The sequence below is a fragment of the Castor canadensis genome, chromosome 15 (genome assembly GCF_047511655.1).
Source record: "Castor canadensis chromosome 15, mCasCan1.hap1v2, whole genome shotgun sequence".
Classification (NCBI taxonomy): domain Eukaryota; kingdom Metazoa; phylum Chordata; class Mammalia; order Rodentia; family Castoridae; genus Castor; species Castor canadensis.
In genome coordinates this window covers 350,477-370,882 of record NC_133400.1, presented here as the reverse complement: position 1 = coordinate 370,882, position 20,406 = coordinate 350,477, and the positions used below count along the sequence as shown (strand labels likewise).

Here is a 20,406-nt window from a genome sequence, read left to right as displayed (position 1 = left end):
ACCCAATCTGCAGGTCCCGTTTTTACACATTTCACTGCTTTGACAGAGGCATCATCTGGGTCTGGCATAGGGAGGGCATCCCAGATAAGGCAGCCCAGCCAAGGCAGTCAGAAATCCTGCTGGTGAGATAGAAACCTGCAGACAAATCTTCAAACAGAAGACAAGTCCCTGAATCTTCAGCACCTCTCAACTCTTGCTCAGAACAGCGCAGATGTGCTGCACACTTTGGATAAGAATTTTCTAAATAAGCAGAACTAGGAATCGTAAAGCAGATGAGAACCCTGAAGGTGAAGCAACCCAGCCCACTGGCAGCCAGCAACCCCTCCTCTGAGGCACTGGGGATGGGAATACAGCCTGGAGGTGTAGCTGGTCAGGCTGCACACCTGGCTCTCACTTAGAACGCCTGTCTCAGAAGTCCTCTCAGTGGGATTGATTCCGAGCCTCATTCCTTGTCTGGCACAGGGAAAATGGCAGCTTTCACGTGTGGTCCTGAGAGCTGGCTTTACTCTGGGCAGACTTGGGGTTCAATGTGATTTTCAAGAGTAGGTCATAAAAATATCAAATGCTAGCTGGGCCTGGTGGCTGTGCCTGTAATCACAGCTACTCAGGAGACAGAGGCAGGAGGATAGAAAGTTCGAGGCCAGTCTGGGCAAAGTTACTAAGACTCTCTCTCAGAAACGAAATACAAGGAAATGGGCTGAGAGTGTGGTTCAAATGGTAGCACTGAGGCCCTGGGTTCCTTTCCCAGTATTGACCTCCCTCTTCCTCCTCCACCCCCCACCCCACCCCACCCCCCAAAAAAAGAAGTCAAGCACTGAGGTGCTGGAAGACTCAGGCAGCCCTTGTAGTGAGGAGGACACCCCAGACCTGTGGAGTCCCCAGCCTAACCAGTCCAGTCAGCCCACTGCCTCAGAGTGGCCCCTAGAACCAGGGAGCCTGTAGTCGAAACTAAGCCCTGGTGGACATCTCTGCAAACTCAGAGGAGACCCTGACCAGAGCCATACAGCCATCTTTCTTCTGGCTCCTGCCCCAAGGAAATGGTTGAGTAGATCCATGTTTCCTGCACTCTGATCACCATGCTCTGGTGTGAGCTGCCGCGTACCCTATATAACTGAAGCGGCCTTCACAGGAATCCTGTGCAGGCTGCCTGGTGCCACTCAGGCCTGGAACAAGACACCTGATGGATGAATAAACAGGAAGGGCATATGGCTTCTCTTTCTCAGTCTGAGGGAACAGCCAGCTTCAGCTCCATCCTTGTGCTCTAACATTCCCTGCCCTGCTGATCATTCACCTCCCACAGATACCCCACTGGGCCTCAGAGGCCAAGCACTTGTTGTCATTCTCATCGGGTTGGTCCCCACTCTGTCCCTAGAGTCAGGCGTGCTGGAGGAGTGGGAAGAGGGCAGTCCCATCAAGGCTGTTCTTTCTCCTGCTGCCAAGAGGAAGCACAGAGAGGAACCTGTGACTAAGTGCTCGTAATTGGTGCGGGGGCCGCAGGGCTGTCAGACAGAGCACCACCACCCCACTGCCGCCTGGGCTGTGGGCAGGCTGCTTCTCTCGCCTCCCGCCCCTCACCTGTTCCGGTGTGGTGACCCCTCCATGAGTGGGCACCCAGGACCTGGGCCCAGCGGGGACCCCCTCCCCTTCCTTTCCTTCCCTTCCCTCTTTTCTTCCCCTCCCTCTTCTCCTTCCATCAAGGTCTAGACAGTGACAGCGCCTGCATCCTGTGCAGTATTCCTTTCCCTGCTCGTTCTCGTACTCGCTGAGCTTGGTTTAAACATCGCATGTTGAGTTCTCACAACATCACAACAGCTCCACGTGGCGGCCTGTTGTGCGTGCATTTCACAGAAGTGGGAAGTTCAGAGAAACTGAGCCACTTGGCCTAGGATGTCCAACAGGGTCCTGAGCTGGGCCTTGCTCCCCGGGCCCCAGGCCTTCAGCCCTTGACTGTGCATATGTGTTTAGGCATGTATGTATGTGTGCACATGTGCATATGTGGGTGCACACATATTGCTGTCCCACTGTACATCTAGGGAGGGTTGGAGGTGGAGTCTGTTCTTGGTTGTTCTACTGAAACTTTGTTGCAGACCTCCAGCCACACTTGGGGTCAGGCCACTCTGTGGGGTTTCAGCCCATCATAGGCAGTCATTGGAGTGAAGCATGTGACCTTCTGGCTCTGGGTGAGACCCACAACCCACTGGGATGGGCACGTGTGGGAAGGCCTGTTTCTCTGGTTACATGGGTGAAAACTAGGCTGTTGGGTTGTGTGAAGCACTTGCCCATGGGTCGCTTCAGCCTCCAGAAGGTTCCATTTTAAAGCCATAGGTGGATACTCAGCCAGAGGGGGCAGGAAAGGCAGGGAGCTTCTAGGGGTGCAGGGTGTTGCTTTTGAACCTGGATAGCAGGCCCTGCCATGCACTGAACTTTCCTAAGATAGCTCTGTTGACCAGGATGTCCCTGAGAACTGCCCTGGGGTAGCACAGAGGGGCCTCCTCCCTTGCTCTGGGCCCATGGGTGGGAATCAGTGGTACTCCTTCCTCTGTGGTATCCATTTCAGCAGCCAAGACAAGAGTCAGGGACTTGTTCCTAGGACATTCACCAGAGCCAGCCTCTACCCAGCACTCCCCCCTCAGCAGGGGCCACAACTCCGACCCTGACCTTGACTGGGAGCTGATGGTACAGGCAGATTTTTCTGGAGCTGCTGACTTGAGTCTGTGAGGGCCCTTACCCCTGCTAGACCCCAGGCGATCCTTGGAGGGGCTTCAGGCCTAAGAGCCACCAGGACTGCAGCTGTCAAGGGGAAGTGAGAGAGTGCCGGAGTCGGTGTGGCTCACGAGCTCCCTTTTTCTTTCTGAGGCTCCAAGCCTGGGGTCAAGTGCTTCCAGCTGGTGATGCTGATGTGTATGGTCCAGGCTCTCAGGACCACAGGAAGGAAAACCCTCCACCAAGTCCTGCAGGTCCACTGGGATTCCTTCCTTCCATGTTTATTCCTTGTCCCAGCCTGTGTTACAAAATGAATCTGCTTTGACAGGCTCAGGTCCCTCCTAGACACTCCTACTGTGCATCCAGGAAGACCAGGGGTCTATTCTGGCCGCACTAGCCATTTCTGTGGCCTGGGGCAAGTGCCTCTCTGTGCTCACAGAGCACCTGACTGCTCACAAGGTGCCCCAGACACTTTGCTGGGCTTTGAACTTTATAGAGAAGGAGTCATGGGCATGTGGCCCTTTTTCACTGGTCTGTGGGATTCGCTGTGTCCTGGTGAGAGACATGCATCTTTTGTCCTCTCCATGGGCAAGGTCCACCTTCTTTTCGTCTACACTCTACTCTAACGAGCAGAGCTGCTCTGGACATTCTGAAACTCAGTTCTGGCAGGTGTGTACCTCAGAGCTGACCTGCTGGCCAGAGATGTGGATGAGTGCAGTCTACTCAGTAGAAATGGCCACATGGGTCTGCAGGGGGCACATGCTGCAATTTGTCCTTTTCACCTCAGCCTTTCTGTGGATGTGGCAAGTCCTGGGGCTTGACTTGCATTTCCTCCTTGGCTCTTGAGGTCAGGGACATGTCCAGCTGCTTACAGGCCACTGGGGGTTCCTTTGGGAAGCCCCTGGTACATTCTCACAGGAGCCTCACCCCCTCCCCCACAATATGGAGGAAGGTTCTTGAGCACACTTCATAGTGGCCAAGGCTACTCTGCCCTGTTTGGGACCACTGTTGGGGGTCTACAAGGAGACCTGGGCACCTCTTTCTGGGCCATGACCATTCGACTCTCTTGGATTTCCAGGCCAGGGGCCGGGCCAGGACAGTCCCTCTATGGAATTGTGGTGCGGCCTGTATGGACTGACTCAGTAGTCAAGAGTCAGACCCTGCTCAGGGCGAGCAGGGCCACCTCTGTCAATCCCTTTCGCTTTGTTTTGAGCTCTCCATGACACACAGTGTTGCTCGGGAGAAATCGACCAGGTCCTTGGCACAGAGTGGACAGATAAGATATATGGAAAGGGGTTCCTATTCAAGGACATTCCAAAGCCATCCTGTGAGGCTCCAGGACATGGACACAGCTGGCTGGTGGTCAGGGTGGCGTGGCAATCCCTATCTACGGCTGTACGGTGGGTAATTGGTGTTATCTGGGCTTATGACTCACTGCCTTGTCACCCACCAATGGACATTTGGGTCACCCTTTACCCTTTTAGGGATGCTATGAAAAAGCAAGCCATAACCACCACACTTGCATGGTCTGTCCATAGTGGAGCGAGGCATTTCACGTTCAATTTCATGCCTCTTGTGAGAATGGGCACAACCTTCCCCTCATGAGCTCGTGAGGAGAGGCTACACAGTCCTTCCAGAGTCTTCCTCTCTGCCCAAGAGCGCTGACCCAGTGACCATCAAGCCAGATGGCCCAGGAGGTCTGGCCACAGGACATAGCAACTCATTAAGGAGTGTGAAGGTAGTGGTGTGTCTGGGGAACACAAGGGCTGTTTGTTCCTGGCCAGTCATTTTGATGGCATAACTGCTCAGCATTGGCACCTGAGTACAGCATCTGGACATCACATCATGCCGAAACTGGTGGTGGAGACGGTGGCCAAGGGAACTGTGTCCTGGCCAGCAGGCAGTTTTGCTTCTCCCACAGTCTCTTCCCCAGGAGAGGGAGGCGCCTGGCCCCACTTTGCTTTAAGTGACTAGAAACAGCATTGGGTTGGACCATCGCACAGTCACACAGTCTTGGGGATCACTGATGTGTGAGCCAAGACTCCGTCTGGCCCTACCTCACCTGCACAGCCAGGGAATTTGCCTTTAGAAAAGAAAGGCCAAGCCGGGCACTTGTGGCTCACGTCTATAATCCTAGCTACTCAGGAGGTAGAGATCAGCAGGATCGCTATTCAAAGCCAGCTCAGGCAAGACCCCACCTCAAAAAAACCCAACACAAAAAAGGGCTGGTTGAGTGACTCAAGCAGTAAGAGTGCCTGCCTTGCAAATGTGTAGGCCCTGAGTTTGAACTCCAGTGCCTCCAAAAAAAAAAAGGAAAGGAAAGGTGAAGTAATTGCTTTTTTTGGAGTGTGGAGGTGCTCCCAAACTCTTTTCACCACAGCAGGGGGCCTCACGGCCAGGGTTCCCCCTTGGACAGCTGGAGTTGGGGCTGTGGGAGCTAGAAGGGGAATCCACAGAAGAAAATGCTAAAGCCCACAGCTAAAGCTCACGGCTAAGCAGGACAGGTGCTTGGCATCAACGAAGTTCAAACCAAGACTTCAAGAACCTCCATGAGCAAATGCCAACATTAGTAAGACTGAGGACGCCAAGTGAGGGCAAGATGTGAGCAACTAGACTCTCCACATGCGCTAAGGGTGCTTGACCCCTTTGTGAACCTCTTGGGGAACCCAGTGCTGCTGGACTTCGCTGGAGGGCCTCCCTCTGATGCAGACTCTGCTCCGGGGGCCATGCCCAGAGAAGCGAGTGTGCATCACGAGCGCCTGCACCATGGGACAGTCTACAGCAATTGGACTGAAGGACACCTGAACCTCACAGCTGGACGAGGGGGAGAAGCTACGTCACGTGATTCCATTATATGAATGAGAGCACAAGGGAAGTGCTCTGTCCTGGTCTGGTCAGGGGAGATACATACACACGTCAACGCCCAACGTGATGGACTTTGCTCAAATGTGGGAGGCATTGAGTTACGTTACTTGAGATTTCTATTCTTCAATCCATGAAAGTTACACCTAAGGAAGTCAGTCTGAGCCAGGTGCCAAGGGCTCACACCTGAAATCCTAGCTACTTGGGTGACTGAGATGGAGAGGATTGCGGTTCAAAGTTAGCCAGGGCAAAATGTTCGAGAGATCACACCTCCAAAGTAACCAGAGCAAAGTGGACTGGAGGTATGGCTCAAGAGGCAGAGTATGTTTTGCAAGTGCAAAGCCCTGAGTTCAAATCCCAGTCCCACCAAAAAAGAAAAAGTCAGTCAGACTCCTAATCAACCCTTGGCACCTGGCTGACACCCCAGGCTCCTCTAACTCCTGGACATTGAAATTTGGCCATTCTGGCCCCTCTGCTGGATTGGCAGAGCCTGGTTAGGCACTGGACCTAAAGTCTTGCCTAGGAGGGCTGGTGGAATGGCTTAAGTGATAGAGTGCCTGCCTAGAAATCCGAGTTCAAACCCCCCCAAAATTAAAAAAATAAATTCTTGTCCAGGAGAAAAAACTGGGAGGAGAGCAGTTTGTCCTCCCTTGGCAAGCTTTTCCTGCCTTTGCATTTCTTTTCTAAGGTGTCCTCTGTGGACCCTGGTGGCCTGGGACCAACAGCAAGCCAGGCTAGGCTTTGTGCACCCAGGCTATGAGGACAGCACTGCAACAGGTAGGGCCGTGCAGTGGGAGCCCTCCTCCCAACCCACCCTGGCAGTCGGTTGCAGACTGGGCACCTCGTTCCTGTGGGCTGTGGCCAGTGCTCAGCAGTGGGTAGTGTACACTTCAGTGCCAGGTTTGTGATTCTTAACCCCTGGGGTTGCAGCTCTCCATTTGAAGAGAAGCAGAGGGGCACAACTGCTAGCTCTGCACTCACAGAGGGCTGGGTTCACACTGGCCCCCTCCCTCCTTCCCTAGTGTGCCTGTTTCCTGTCTGTGGAATGGGTTCCTAACTCTACAGGGTCTTCTGTCTCGTGGGGTCTCAAGGCTCCTCCAGGCAGAACGCTGACCCTAAGGCCCAAAGTTGACATTATACTGCCTTACCCTATGCAAACCAGGGTCCCTCCCCAGCAGCTCAGCCAAGGCCAGGGATCCTGCTGAAGGCTCTGGTTGGGCCTTGAGTCCAGGGAGGGTTGAGTTGGCTGACAGTGGGTAGTGAGTGAAAACGGGCTCATTTGCCCTAAAACAGTGACTGAGCCTTGAGTTGAGCTATACTGGAGCCAGCAACACGGGCCAGTGCACTCCCTCTTGGTGTAAGCCATTGTGTGCCAGTGGTAGCTGGAAATGTCCCATAGAAGAACATAGGGCCAAGAGGGGTCCAGTGGTGCCTTCCTCCTGGAGCATGGAAGTTTGGCCATTGCAGATCTGTGGCTGGGGTAAGGGCCATGCTGGGTGAACTGCCCACACATTCTAGAGTCCCAGGAAGGAAGCAGGGACCCTTCTAATTACTTAAGGTGATGGGTGCTACCTCCCAACCCAACCCTTCATTTCAGCTTCTCTGGGGTGAAATATGCTCCCCTCACCCCCAGACAAGTGGGGAGGCTGCTAGATGGCCTGCAGGACCCTCCCTCCTGCATCCTCCATGCTGTGGCCCTGGGGGAGGAAGGGAGGCCTGCAGTGCAGCAGGTATCCAGGCTTTTGAGGGCAAAGGATGTCCTGGGGCTCTGGATTCACCGTGAAGTCCCAAGGAGAAGGGTGCTAGAGTCAAAAGGCCCAGGTTAGACCTGAAGCAGGGTCTATGCAGCATGAAATTTCTGCTTTTATTACCAGGCCAGGGGTTAAGTACAGTGTAGGTCATGAGGCCAGGCCAGAGCGAGCAGGTTGGGGTGGGTCAGGTGGGTCAGTCCATGGTCCAGGGTAGGCGAAGGCCAAAGTCGCCTATCTTGGCCTTGTAGACGGCGTTGAACTTCTCATTGTGCTCTGGAGTGAAGTGTTCCTTCCAGTTCCCCACTACGCCTGCAGGGAAAACAGAAAAAGGAGTTAGGCCGTGGGAGAGGAGACATCAACTACTCGGAGAAACACCACCCACCCCAGGGGTCTCTGTGAGCCCCTGGGAAGGAGGTGACCACTGTCTCCCATCACCATGAGCTGAATTGTGTCCTGCAGAAGTCTGCGTGCATGTCCTGCCCTGGCTATCTGGGAAAGCAGGGCCTTTGCAGTGTCATCAGTCATGAGGGGCTCTAATCCAATGACTGTGTCTTCATGAAGAGAACCAGTGACCATAGGGCAGAGCCTGGAGCAATGTAGCTGCAGGCCCCAGAATGCTGGAGTCACTGTCATGGGAACGGAGGAGGCAGCTTGGAGCCTCCCCAGAGCCTTGAGAGGAAGCGTGGCCTGAGGACACCATGATTTTGGAGCCCTGGCCTCCAGGATTGTGAGGGGATGTTTTCTCTTGTCTGTGGCTCTTCATGTCGAAGCCACAGGAAACAGTCACCCGAAGCCATCCCACCCTGCAGCCATATTTGGCTCCTTCTAGAGCCAAGGAGGCTGAGGGGCCACTGGAACCTTTCCTGAGAATTTGACATGTTGAGCCTGATGTGAGGATACATGCCTGTAAGCGCTGCACTTGGGATGTTGAGGCAGGAGAATCACAAGCTTAAAACCCACCTGGATAGGGTGCCAGTGGCTCACACCAGTAATCCTAGCTACTTAAAAGGCAGAGATCAGGAGGCTCACAGTTCAAAGCCAGCCTGGGCAAATAGTTTGTAAGATCCTATCTTGAAAAAACCCATCACAAAAACAGGCTGGTGGAGTTGCTCAAGGTGTAGGCCCTGAGTTCAAGTCCCAGTACTGACAAAAAAATAAAGCCAACCTTAGCTACAGAGTGAGCTCTTGTCTCTGGTGGCTCACACCTGTAATTCTGGCTATTTAGGAAGCTGAGATAGGGAGGATCCCAGTTCCAGGCCAGCCCCAGCAAATAGTTCATGAGATACCCATCTCCAAAATAACCAGACCAAAAATGGACTGCTCAGGCAGTGGAGCACGTGATTTGTAAGGACAAAGCCCTAAGTTCAAACTCTAGTCCCACCAAATAACAACCACGACCAAAGAACTTGACATGCTGATGCCTTGGATACAGACATCCGTAATATCTGCGACGGCAAACCTGCCATCGTGGAAGACAGGGCCCCAGGTCCCACATGTCAGTGGAGTCCTGGTCCAGCTAGGGGTTTTAGCAGGGACAGTGGCAATCCCAGGCCATGTTTTTAGTTGCCATGCGGTGGGACCAGAGATGTGAAGCTAAGATGGCCCCACACAGTGTCCAAACACCCCATAGACACTGGGATGGACCTAAACCCCATCCATAACCATGTTCACCTGGAGCCTAGCTTCCCTTCTACAGGGTCCTAAGGACACTTTGTACGTAGTTTCCCAAGAATTCAGCAGCCATGTCACCGAGGTGAGGGTGAGTTTCATTTTGTTCTAATTTCTCCAATCACTGTCTTCATTTTAGAACCTGTACTGTCTGGGTCTGTGGCAGCACCATTGAGCAGGAAGCTGGGAGGCACGGACCTCATGGTGCCATTGTAAGTTGTTGCTGTGGAAGGAGCTGAGCATTTTGTACTGTACACTTGTCTTTTTGTAAGTTACTTTTCTTACTTTCCTCCTCTATAGGACAGTTAGGCTGCTCATTTCTCAGACATATGGGGTGGAGGGCAGGTTGTAGTACCTACAGATAGATGTCCTTCAGGATAGTGAAAGAGCTATGCACAGTGCCCAACCGGGGTGGGGTGAGGGGACTGGACTGTGACAGATTCTCCCCATGATAATGAACGAGGGCTGGCTTCCCTCAGAGCAGCAATAGTTTGGAGGAGATGGAGTTGAGGCTCCCTCATAGAGGGGATCAAAAAAAGTCGGGCTTGGGGGCCCTGGGAACAGAGAGGTTTGAGTCAGAGCTGCAGTCTGAAGATGATGACAGCCACTGGGGAGAATGCCACAGGCTGACACTCCCCTCTGATAATGGCTTTTGGTGTTCTTGTTTTGTGTCAATTCTGTAGTGTCAACCTAAAGCCCTTACCAGGACAGGCTCATGAGGAGAGAGATGAAAGCCAGAAAGGAAGGTGAAGGAGGTGAGTAGACAGGGCAGATGTGGGAACTGAAGCCAGGTGTGAGAGGACAAGGGCTGACTGGCCCAAGAATGGGGCCCAGGAAACAGCAGCAGTTTGAACAGAGGCTGGAAGGCCTGGTACCTTTCCGTAGGAACTTGCCCCGGTTCTGGTCCATGATTTCCTTGGATACCAGACTGTAGTTGACTACGCCGCTCATGAAGGAGAAACTGCAGTGCCTCATGATGAGGTCCTTCTCTTCCGGCCCCAGCGGGTGCTGCAAGAAGTCACTTAGCTTCTGGATGGTGCCCCGAGGTTCCTGGGCCCAGAGAGGAAACACACAGGGAGGATACATATGTGCAACAGAGATTTAGGACCCTAAAATAATACACTAAGTGACCACAAATGTGAGCAACCATGCTCAGATCAGCACGGTTTTTTTATGGCAAGAACTTGGAAACAGCACAAATGTCCAACACTGAAGGGAAATTCGAGATGTATCTATATCATAGAGTATTATGTAGCCACTCAAAATGCATGGGAAAATAATACATTGAAATGTTAAGGGAAAAACAAAGGATGCAAAATGTTGCATGTGCAATGCAAGCTCCACTTTGTAAAAGTAGAGAAAATTAAAAAAAAAAACTAGATGGATACACACATGGATGGATGGATTGATTGATGGTTGGTAGATGGATAACTGGATGGTGGACAGATGAGTGAATTAATGGATGAATAGAGAGATAGGTAGATGATAGTAGATGGGTGGGGGTGGATGGTTAAATAAATGGACAGGTAGCTGGGTAGTTATCTTAAGAGCCAAAAAAACACAAGACCCAGTTAGTTGATGGGGGTGGCAGAGGTCCTAGCACAGCTATGAATTTATGAATCGAACCATAGGTCCCAAGAGCTACACGATCAAACGTTCTTGAAGCTTGAAGCACTGCCATCCTGTGTTTGTGTGTGTGTGTTGGGGGGGAGGTGGTTGAACTCACTTGCTAAGCAGGCTCTTTATCACTTGAGCCTCTCTGCCAGCTGCCATCCTGTTTGCTGATGGTAATACTGCTCTCAGAATCCTCCAAGATATTTCCAGCCACACACTGGCAATATCACTGGACATTACAACTCATCTACTGGAAAGGAGGCCCTAAAGTCACCTGGCTCCTCATTGTCACCTCCATCTGCATGAGCATCTGTTTTTCATTCATTTAGCAAACATATTCCTAGCACCTACCACATACCAGGCACTACTGTAAGTTCTGGGAAAACATCAGTGACTAGGAAAAAATTGCTTCTGTAGTAAAGTCTGAGCCCAGAGGACACAGAAAAAAAGTCAGTGAAAAAGGAGACGACTACAGTGTGTCTGATCTCAGCCCCTACTCACATGCCAGGACCTGAGCCCTGTTCAACCTGGGGTCAGCACCATCCCTAATCTTAAGAGGACCAAAAACTTAGTATAGACATTCTGAAGAACAAAACTTTGTATTTTACAGAATTGGCCACACATCCCAATACCATTCCCAAATCCAAAAGCTTTGGGAACTGGTTGTTAATTTTTGTACCAAAACCCATTTGGTTGGAAAAACCTGGCCTCGGTAATGTGAGGCTGTGATCATTTTTGTCTGGCTTGAGGCAGAAGTGGTACTGTCTGCTGGGTCTGTTGAGCAGTCCCTGCCGCATCACAGCATGTGTGGAAGGTGTGTGGTCCCAAGACCCTGTGACCCTGAATACTTAAGCACATGTGGCCCCAAGGATTGGGGATGAGGTCTGTAGGCTTCTGAGAGGTCAGCCTTGTGGACGTACACTAAAACATACTATCAAGTGAATTTCAACTTGTTATTCTGAGTTGAAATCTTGTTGTTTACACATGATATTGGAACAGCTCAGAGAACTCAAGGTTCTCAAGTGTCATGCGTGGAAACTGGTGGCTGTGCCAGAGTGGGTTGAGTAATCAGAAGGCCTGTCTGTTCCCTTAGACTTAGGAGCAAATAGACTGAAGTTATGAATGCCATAAAAATGTTTATAGGAGCTGATCTAAGTTATAGATGGAGTCAAATGTGAAAGACTCCCTTGATCAATGAACAGGATAATAAAATTCATAGACTTGCCGGGTGTCGGTGGCTCACACCTGTCATCCTAGCTACTCGGGAGGCACAGATCAGGAGGACTGCGGTTCAAAGCCAGCCCAGGGAAATAGTTTGCAAGACCCTATCTTGGAAAAATCTCTCACAAAAAAAGGTCTGGTGGAGTGGCTCAAGATGTAGGCCTTAAGTTCAAACCTCAATACCCAAAAAAAAAAATTATAAACTTGAATGTATAACTTAAGGAGAATTAGGATTTATATTTTAGATCATTAATACATTAACTATTAAAATTTAAAGTGCACACAAAAGCCATTCTCAAAACTCCAAACTGACAGTTGGCATTAGTTTTGGGAAGTATGAATCAGGAGCAATCACAGGTCTAAAGGTATCTCTGGGAAGACCTATCCCAGGCGAGAGTGCATCACAAATGTTCTGGAAGAGTTGGGGGCCCAAGGGCTTTGACCGAAGAGGGTTCAGCAGCTGGAGATGGTGGGCTGCATGGGAGGGGTACCCACCTGGTGCATTTCCTCATAGGTCATAAGAAGCATGTTTAGATTTTTCTGGAGGCTCAGCCACCCCTTCATGTGGTCAAACCAGGAGCCGTAGAAGACTGGGGAAGAAAGAGATAGGGAACATACTGGGCAGGGCCCCTGAAAAGCAGGGTATCCTCTTAAGTGGCCAGAACATGAAGGCTGCCCCACCAGCCTGGTGACAGGAGGTGGGGGCCCTAGACACCACTTTCAGTCCCTGAAACCCACCTGTGCCCTCAAGAAACTCATCCATAAAGTCCTGGAATGAGCTGGGGTCTGGCAGGAAGTTGGCGATTCGTTGGAAGTGGTAGAAGGAAACAAGCACATCCTTGGGGTTCCGCGCCATGTACACCACCTGTGCAGAGTGTGCCCCAAACCTGATGCCTTCAGGCTTGGGACTTTCCCTGCCTGCTGTGACCTTGGTGGCAGTGCCCTGTCTAGGAAGGTTGGTGGGAAAAGTCACACAGCTCTGGCTTGGGGCCCTCAACCCAGGAGTGGTGAGGTGAATGCCAGGCATGGAGAGGAAGCCTGGGACAGACCTGGCTTTCTGAGCAGCAGCCTGCAAAACCCTCATGTGGCTGGTGAACAGGTGAGCCAGGCCCTGGGCTGTCCTGAAAGCAGATTTAACTAAAGGCAGGCAAGAAGTCTTCTTTGCTCTGAACTGGTCACTCCCAGCAAGGGACAGAGGGACAGGCTGAGCCCTGCAGAAGTGACATCGTAATTAGTTCACTCATTCCCTCAGGTTCTGAGCACAAGGTGGGGGCCTCACCTGTCTAGGCTCCACCCAGATCCAAGTGACCTGGACATTGCCAGTGGTTCTGGCAGGGACCTCTCTCTGCAAGGTCCATTTGTTTCTACACCCTCCCAGGTGTAGAAGGACCTCTTTTCCCCATAGCCATCTACTAGGCCAAGATGGATGACTCAGGCCTTCACCTCCCCTGGATCATGGACTGACCTGCCTGACCCACCCTATGCTGCTCTGTGACCTATGCTGTGCTGTACCCCTGACCCAGCAATGAAACAGAAGGTTCCGCCCTATAGACCCTGCCTCAGCTCCTCAGCTCTAGCCAGGGCTGGGATTTCTGCCCGTTTGTACTCAGTGTACTAGTACTAGTACTTGAGGGTAAAGTGAAACCCCCCTAGCACCGTTTTGCTCCAGAGAGCCTGGCCCCAGGACTTGGCTCTGATTCTGAGACACTTGGGATGGGGCAGGGGGACTCTCTCTTACCCGAGTCTTGGATTTCATCAGGGCCGGGGCCAGGGCCTTGGCACAAAGGTGAGTGGTGAGCAGCGGCGGCCGGGTGGTGTCCCACTGGGCAAGGAGGCTGCTGAAGGAGATATGCTCTATCCGAGGTGCACGGATCCAGTTAGGGAGGTGGCGAATGGGCCACAAGTTGCCCTCACAGAAGATCAGACTCAGAACCTGCTGCATCCATGTGGTACCCGTGCGGCATGAGGGGTGGGAGCCAGGTGGAGCAGGCAGTGAAATGTGGGCGATGGGGGTACTGCAGCTCCTCCTACCAATGTCACTCACAGTTCTGCCTCCCAGAAACAGAATAGGAGCCCAGTTCAGGCAAGTGCTCGGCCACTTTGTAACAATGGTCACCTCTTCCCAAGTTTCCAATGACACCTCTCTCATTTCCATCTGAGACCTCATCGAATGGCCACTGCCATCCATATTCTACCAATATTCTGTTCCTGAGCACTTGAGTATTTTATTTTCTAAGAAGACTGGGGTTCTCTACAATAGTCCTCATTTCTTTTGAGGGGAGCAGTGCTGGGGATGGAGCCCAGGGCCTTGCAAGTGCTAAGCAAGCACTCTACATTGAGTGGACCCTTCTCTTTTCTTTCTGAGTTAGAATTATCTGCTCCTAACAACATGTGCCATTTCTAGCACGCACCTCAAATCTCTTCCACCTCCTTCCCTCTAGCTCCAAGACTGTACCCACAGTTTAGAACTTGTTATAGCTGCACCCCCCCACATCTCAGTGCTAATTTCTGTCTTAGAATCCCAGCAGGTTATGAAAAAATATGTTTCGGGCTGTGGGTGTGTCTCAGTGGTTAGGGCACTTGTCTAGAATTGTGTGGCCCTGGGTTCCATCCCCATCACTGAAAAAGCAAACGAAAGAAAGAAAAGAAGAAGTATGTTTTAGAAGAAAAGCAGTTGTCCTCATACGCACAAATAGTAGGTAGTTAGCGGGCATAACAGCAGAGAAAACCTCACTCACAACAGGGACAGAGGCAGGCCGTAGGAGGGAGTGAGCATGTGATGCCTACATCGGAACAGTGCTCACGCCTCTGTGAAGACTCGGGGCGGGCTGGGCAGATGGAGAGAATCCTTTGTCCTCAGACAGGATGACTTGAAAAAATAAATAAACCAGTTCTCCCACATTAATCTGTAAATCAAATCCAATCCTAATAAAAGAGTTAGACAAGTAGATACTTAAGTTACATAAAAACAAATACACAAAAACTAGCCTTCTAGACATCAGAACAAAGCCAACAAAGCATTTGACCCTGTGCAGGAAGCCCGGTGGTAGACACAGGTGCATGGAAACACTTGTGCTCTGGACAAGGACAGCCTCTCTGGGCAACAAGGTACCCATTTAGCAAAAGGTAACATTAGATCCCGACCTCACACCATGCATGTGAGTAAACTCCATATAAATCAGGGATTCTGAATGTAAAAATTGCAACCATCCAAGTACAAGAAGAAAAAATGGTCACATTCCTTTATAAATTGCATATTGGACAATAGTCTAAGTCCCACTGAAAATGTTATTGACCCCACTCAAACTTAGAGAAGTGCAAATTAAACTATGACAGTACTTTGTCAGCTAGTGCTATAGTTTAGATCTGAAATGTCTCCGAAAGGCCCAGGCATTAGAAGTTTGGTCCCCAGAGTGTCTCTACTGGAAGTAGTGGGACCTCAAGGGTGTAGCAGGACCTCAATGTCCTTCCCCTTCCTCTTATTTCGGTGGTGCTGGAGATTGAACCTAGGACCTTATGCATACTTGGTGAATGCTCTACCACTGAGCTATACCCCAGTCCCTTCCCCTTTCTCTTTTTCCCTTCCCATCTGTGAGGTGAGAAGTTTTGCTTCACCAAGCATTCCCCTCAATAATGTACCACCACAGCCCCAAAATATGGACTGGAACTGTGAACCAAAATAAACCTTTCCTCTTTATAAGTTGACCATCTCAGGTATTTGTTGGAGTGATGGAAAGCTGACCACCTCGATTACTGACCAAGTACAGAGGGGTGGAATTAGAAGGCTCCCATTGGAAAACTGCCCTGATAATTGTTCTGAGAGGAGCCAGGGATGCTAAAACTAATTGTTCTGGAAGGAGCCAAGGATGCTAAGACCTTGAGAGGACGTTGACAAGAAAACAGTTTCAAAGTATCCCCCATAGGACATATTTTCATTACAAAGTGAAAAGTAGTACTGTTACAGCAGAGATACCTTATTATGGCTTGACCACAATAATAAAGTGTAACAATTACAACAGTGCACTGTAATAGAGGGTATGGTGGCACATGCCTGTCATTGCAGCTATGAAGGGAAGCACAAATAGGAGGATTGTGGTCCAGGCTGGCCTGGGCATAAAGCAAGACCCTATCTCAAAAATAACCAACACCAAAAGGACTGGTGGAGTGGCTCAAGTGGTAGAGTGCCTGCCTAGCAAGTACAAAACCCTGAGTCCAAACCCCAGAACTACAAGAAAGAAAGAAAGAAAGAAAGAAAAGAAAGAAAAATTATTTAGCGTATAAATTGTGTATTTCTGGAATTTTCCTTTTAATGTTTTTGGACTGTGGTTGACCATGGGTAACAGACCACAGATAAGGGTACCACTGTGCATAGTATAGACCTCACTGCAAAAAGAGGAAAGGAAAGCATTCAGGGACTTGGGATGGATGGACACAGGGGCAGCTACATAGTGAGGTGCAGGCTCAAGGAGCAGGTTTTCCCAGCGGATGGCAGAGAAATGCCGAGGGCCCTTTGTGCTCTGTTGTAGAAAGGCCAGATCTGCAGCATGCTGTGTGTTCAACTCAGCCATTTGCTCAAGCTCCAGCCACTCCAGGCTGTAGGTATTCAGCATCTGCATGGTGCTGGGTGTGGCATGGCCAGGATGGGCCCTGTGACTGCTCCATGTTCGTGGAGAGGCTGAGGGACCTCAGGCGCCTTCCTGACCTCCAGGTGCAGCCACTATAACAAATAGAACTAGAACACCCACTGGGTTGAAGACTCCGGGAGGATCGGTTTCTTTGTCTTTTTCAGCTTCTAGGGGTCACCATATTCCTTCACGGCTATTTCTGCCACCTTGGAAACCAGCACGGAAGCATCTTCGCCTCTCTGGTTCTGGTCTCAGCCATCACCATGCTGTTTCTTCGAGCTCTGAGCTTCTGCCTCCCTCTCCTGACGATCCTATGATGATGGGGTTCCTGGTAATCCAGGAGGATGCCCATCTCAAGACCTTGCCTTAGTCACAGCCACAAAGTCCCTCTGTCACATGTGGTGGCATGCGAGCACGATCAGGCCATGAGTGTCTTGGGCTATCAACAGGCAGGGAGGGGAGAGAGTCTGGGTCTGCAAAGAGCATCAGACACAGCAACAAGAGCCAGCAGAGGCTCACGGCAGGGAGGGACTCCCAGCGGAAGCAGAAAGCCAACTGATCTGGGAGACCCTGTCCTCACACACACCTTCCTGCTGAGTTGAACTCTCCATCCACACCCCGAGTTCCTGCGCAGAGCAGTGGGAGGGCCCTGGTCTGAGATGGGGTACTTCACCACATGGAAGGCCACAGCCTCTTGGGTACGTGTGTGACCCCACAGGAGCTCTGCTGGGAAAGGCAGAGGTGAGGACCTGAGGCAGAAAGAGGGGAGACTGTTACCCCGGATCTGTAGAAGCCTTCTTTGTGAATGGCCACCCCCTGCCAGTTGGATGCAGATCTCCAGGGGTGGCATATCTGGGGCAGGGCCATCACACAAGTCCCAGGGAGCCTCTGGTGCACTGCAGGGTCCCAGGCCCAAGTGTCCTGAGCGTGGAGCAGGGACCACAACTTCTTGACTGATGTTCTGGAATGTTCCAGTCCTGGTGGTGAGGAGGATCTTCCAGAAAGCATTCCTCCTCTCCCTCTCTCTCTCTCTCTCTCTCTGTCTCTATCTCCCTCTGCAATGCTGGGTGCAATGCTGAGGCAAGTGTCTACCACTGAGCCTACATTTCTTTCCTCACATATTTTGCAAGAGGTGCTCAAACTGCTTTTGCTGAAGAGCACTGACTCCTTCTTGGGCCACGAATTAACTAACAGCAGGAGAAGAGCATGGTATCTCTCCTCCTTAGAGGTTGCTCTAAGCCATTCTCTTCACAGTCACTTGCAGTCACCCTGGATTCCAGGCAAGAGGGATGATAACTTCTTCATGACAAAGGACAGAAACTACCCTCAACAGTAGACCTTCCTCAGGACGGACCACCTGCCAGGTGACACTGATCTAGATTACAACCTCTCCCAGAACCAGGACTGAGATAATGATCAACCAGAACACACTGTGACTGAACCGTTTATACATACCTTTTGTCCCCTCCCCCCAGTTCTTGGTCCATTTAAACCTAGAGCTCATCTCTGTACCCTAAAGATGGCCAAAGATGGGTTGAACGCTTACTCTGGCTCTTCCCGAGCAGTGTAATAAATCTTTCTCTGCCTTCACCAGGCCTGGCCAGACCAAAGTTTCTTCTGAGAAATTTTGGCCATTTCACCATGACATCAAGGAGGTGCTCCTGACAGTAGCAGGAGGTATCCAGTCGCCCAAAGGAACCACCCTTTCCTAGGGTGACCTTTGGAGATGTCAAAGGTCCTGGACACCTGGGTTGGATGTGTGGTGATGGGAGGACACAGGGACTCTTCCTTACCTTATCTTGCAGGGTGAGTGGAGACAAAACAAATGGGACCCCACTGCTTCAAAGCCTGGTCCACTCCTCCCTGTTCTGTCCCAGTCACCACTCAGGTTACCAGCTCTCAACTCCAAAGACTTCTGCTATGTCACTGCCTCCATCCTGTCCAGCCCCTTCCCCACATTCTGGGTAAACACTGGTTAGGGGGCTGGTAACACAGGTCAGTCCCTGTAGCCAGATCCTGCTCTGTCTGGTTCTGTTCACACAATCTCCTGAGGGAAGGTGCACCTGAACAGAGACACAGAGAAATTACTTCTGGCCTCAGGACCCAGGGCCCATGACTCCCCTTATCCCCAGGCATAGGAGGGTACATGGTGGATGGTAGATTCTAGCCCACCAGTCCCTCCTGGTGGGAAGCACTGACCACAGGCCTGGCCTCTGGGCGGGGACAGTGAGGCCTAAAGGGAGGGGTTAGGACCAGGGAGAAAGGGGTCAAGGGAGGTCCACGTGGTGGCAATGGCTGGTGGGTACAGGGACTGGGGCAGGTCAGGGCCTAGGAGGGGCAACACAACAGATCCCCAACTCTGCACCCTGGGGGAAAGAGAGGCACCTGGCCAGAGGGTCCCCTGGGGCAGTCTTCACCAGGCCACTGCCTGTTGAGGATTGCTCCTCAGGTAGGTCACCATTGCCCTGGGCCTTTAGGCAGATGAGGCAGGACCTGGTTATAGCCACTCCATGATGGAGCAGTGCTGTCCCCAGGAGGCTATGGTGGATGGGTCCTTCACCTTTCTCCTAAGGTGCCAGCTATGACTCACTCCCCACTGGACTCCCACCCCATAGGTGCCTGTTCTGTACGGACTTCGGATGCATAGGGTGACCATGCAGGGTCCTGTAGAGCTGGCACCTGTGGCATTGGAGGAAGGACTTGAGCTGTCCCTGACAGCTCATAAACTCTCACCTCTCATTAGAGGGGAGGGAGGCAAATACAATCTACCTTGCTATGGCTCAGAGGAAGCTGGGCCTGTTATAAAAGGCCACACCCCACCCCCAGGACCCCAGGTGGAGCTGACCTCCTTCCTGACACCCCCAGGCCATCCCCAGAGCCCTGTTCACGTCCTTCCTAGACTTGCAGAGACACACATTCACACAATCCAGAGAGATTATGGGGAGCACGCGAGATCAAGGAACAGGAGGGAGGGGGAGGGCCTGCTGAAGTCCTGGCTAAGGATGCCCTGCAGATGGGAGCGGGGAGTTGTCAGCAAGGCTCTGGGGGACTCCATGCAGCCCCTGGGTGCAGCCTGGTACCTGGACTTGACACTGCAGACTCAGGCCAGAGAGGCAGCCCCTGGGCTTAAGCTAGATCCATATGTGACAGAGGGAGGGACTTTAGGGGTCCACTCCCCATGTCAGGGCGGGGACTGGGGCCCTGTGGGCAGAGGGTGGCAGCAGTGTGGCTGTCTCGCCCGGGCCCCAGCTTCAGCTTCTCACCTGATTTGGGGAACGTCACCAGGAGGACATCTGTGTCCTGGAACTCAAAGGAACAAGCCGCCTTCAGGGACTCTGTGGTGTGCATGAACCCAGGAAAGCGGATACCATCGAAGACCTCAACGACGTCCCTGTGATTGCTCATACTGGACGCTGGCGGGGCAGAACATGGTCTGAGGTTCCTGCAGGCAAGGGGATCAGTTACCCTCACCTGCCTGACCAGGGGCCCAGGCTGGCTCTAGCAGGCACAGACATCTCACCATGTCACCATGCTGGCCATTTTCTTCAGGTGCCACCTCAATGACCTGGTCACTTAGGCCAGGGAAGGCTGCAGTCCCTCAGGGGAGACTGCTCTGGGCTCTGGCACTCTGGGAGGCAAGTGCTTGGTACCCTGTGGTCAGCAGAACTATCAGCCGCCTAAGGCCACTTGCTGGGCTGCACTTGAGCAGCAAATTTTGGTGGGCGTTACATGTTGTGAATATTCCCTTGCAAACTCCGTCTCAGTCCCAGAAGACAGGGGTAGTAAGCTTGCTAAATTTTGCCCAGAGACCCGACCTACCAGGCAGAAACTTTCTTTGTGCAGCTGCAGCCCAGCCTGGGCTGGCAGGAATGCAGTGATGTGGCTGGGTCTGGGAGCAGCCCACCCCTTGCCACCAGTCCCACCCCCTGTCTCCTTCTGTTCTCCCTACTCACCACAAGGTC

The 20,406-nt window shown here is 51.9% G+C and overlaps 1 protein-coding gene across 2 annotated transcripts; it reads right to left on the bottom strand.

The window, feature by feature from the left end:
- Positions 1-7,429: 7,429 nt before the first annotated feature.
- Positions 7,430-19,810, bottom strand: LOC109692772 (sulfotransferase 2B1-like). 2 transcript variants are annotated; one of them, XM_074055362.1, is made up of 6 exons: positions 19,708-19,810; positions 13,558-13,867; positions 12,558-12,684; positions 12,315-12,409; positions 9,860-10,034; positions 7,430-7,625 (listed from the first exon to the last, which is right to left on the bottom strand). In XM_074055362.1, the coding sequence occupies exons 2-6, from the start codon at positions 13,759-13,761 to the stop codon at positions 7,510-7,512; spliced, it is 717 nt and encodes a 238-aa protein (XP_073911463.1). In that variant the 5' UTR covers positions 13,762-13,867; positions 19,708-19,810; the 3' UTR covers positions 7,430-7,509. The 2 variants fall into 2 exon arrangements, with proteins under 2 accessions (XP_073911463.1, XP_073911462.1); XM_074055361.1 differs by lacking the exon at positions 19,708-19,810 and having other exon boundaries at positions 12,558-13,030; positions 13,558-13,695.
- Between the last annotated feature and the right edge of the window lie 596 nt (positions 19,811-20,406).

Coding starts and splice junctions, on each gene's coding strand:
- LOC109692772 (XM_074055361.1), bottom strand. CDS start 12,903: ATGAGGGTTTTGCAGGCTGCTGCTCAGAAAGCCAGGTCTGTCCCAGGC. Junction 12,410..12,557: donor TGAGTTTCTTGAGGGCACAG/GTGGGTTTCAGG, acceptor TTTCTTCCCCAG/TCTTCTACGGCTCCTGGTTT. Junction 7,626..9,859: donor GGGCAAGTTCCTACGGAAAG/GTACCAGGCCTT, acceptor TTTTCCCTGCAG/GCGTAGTGGGGAACTGGAAG.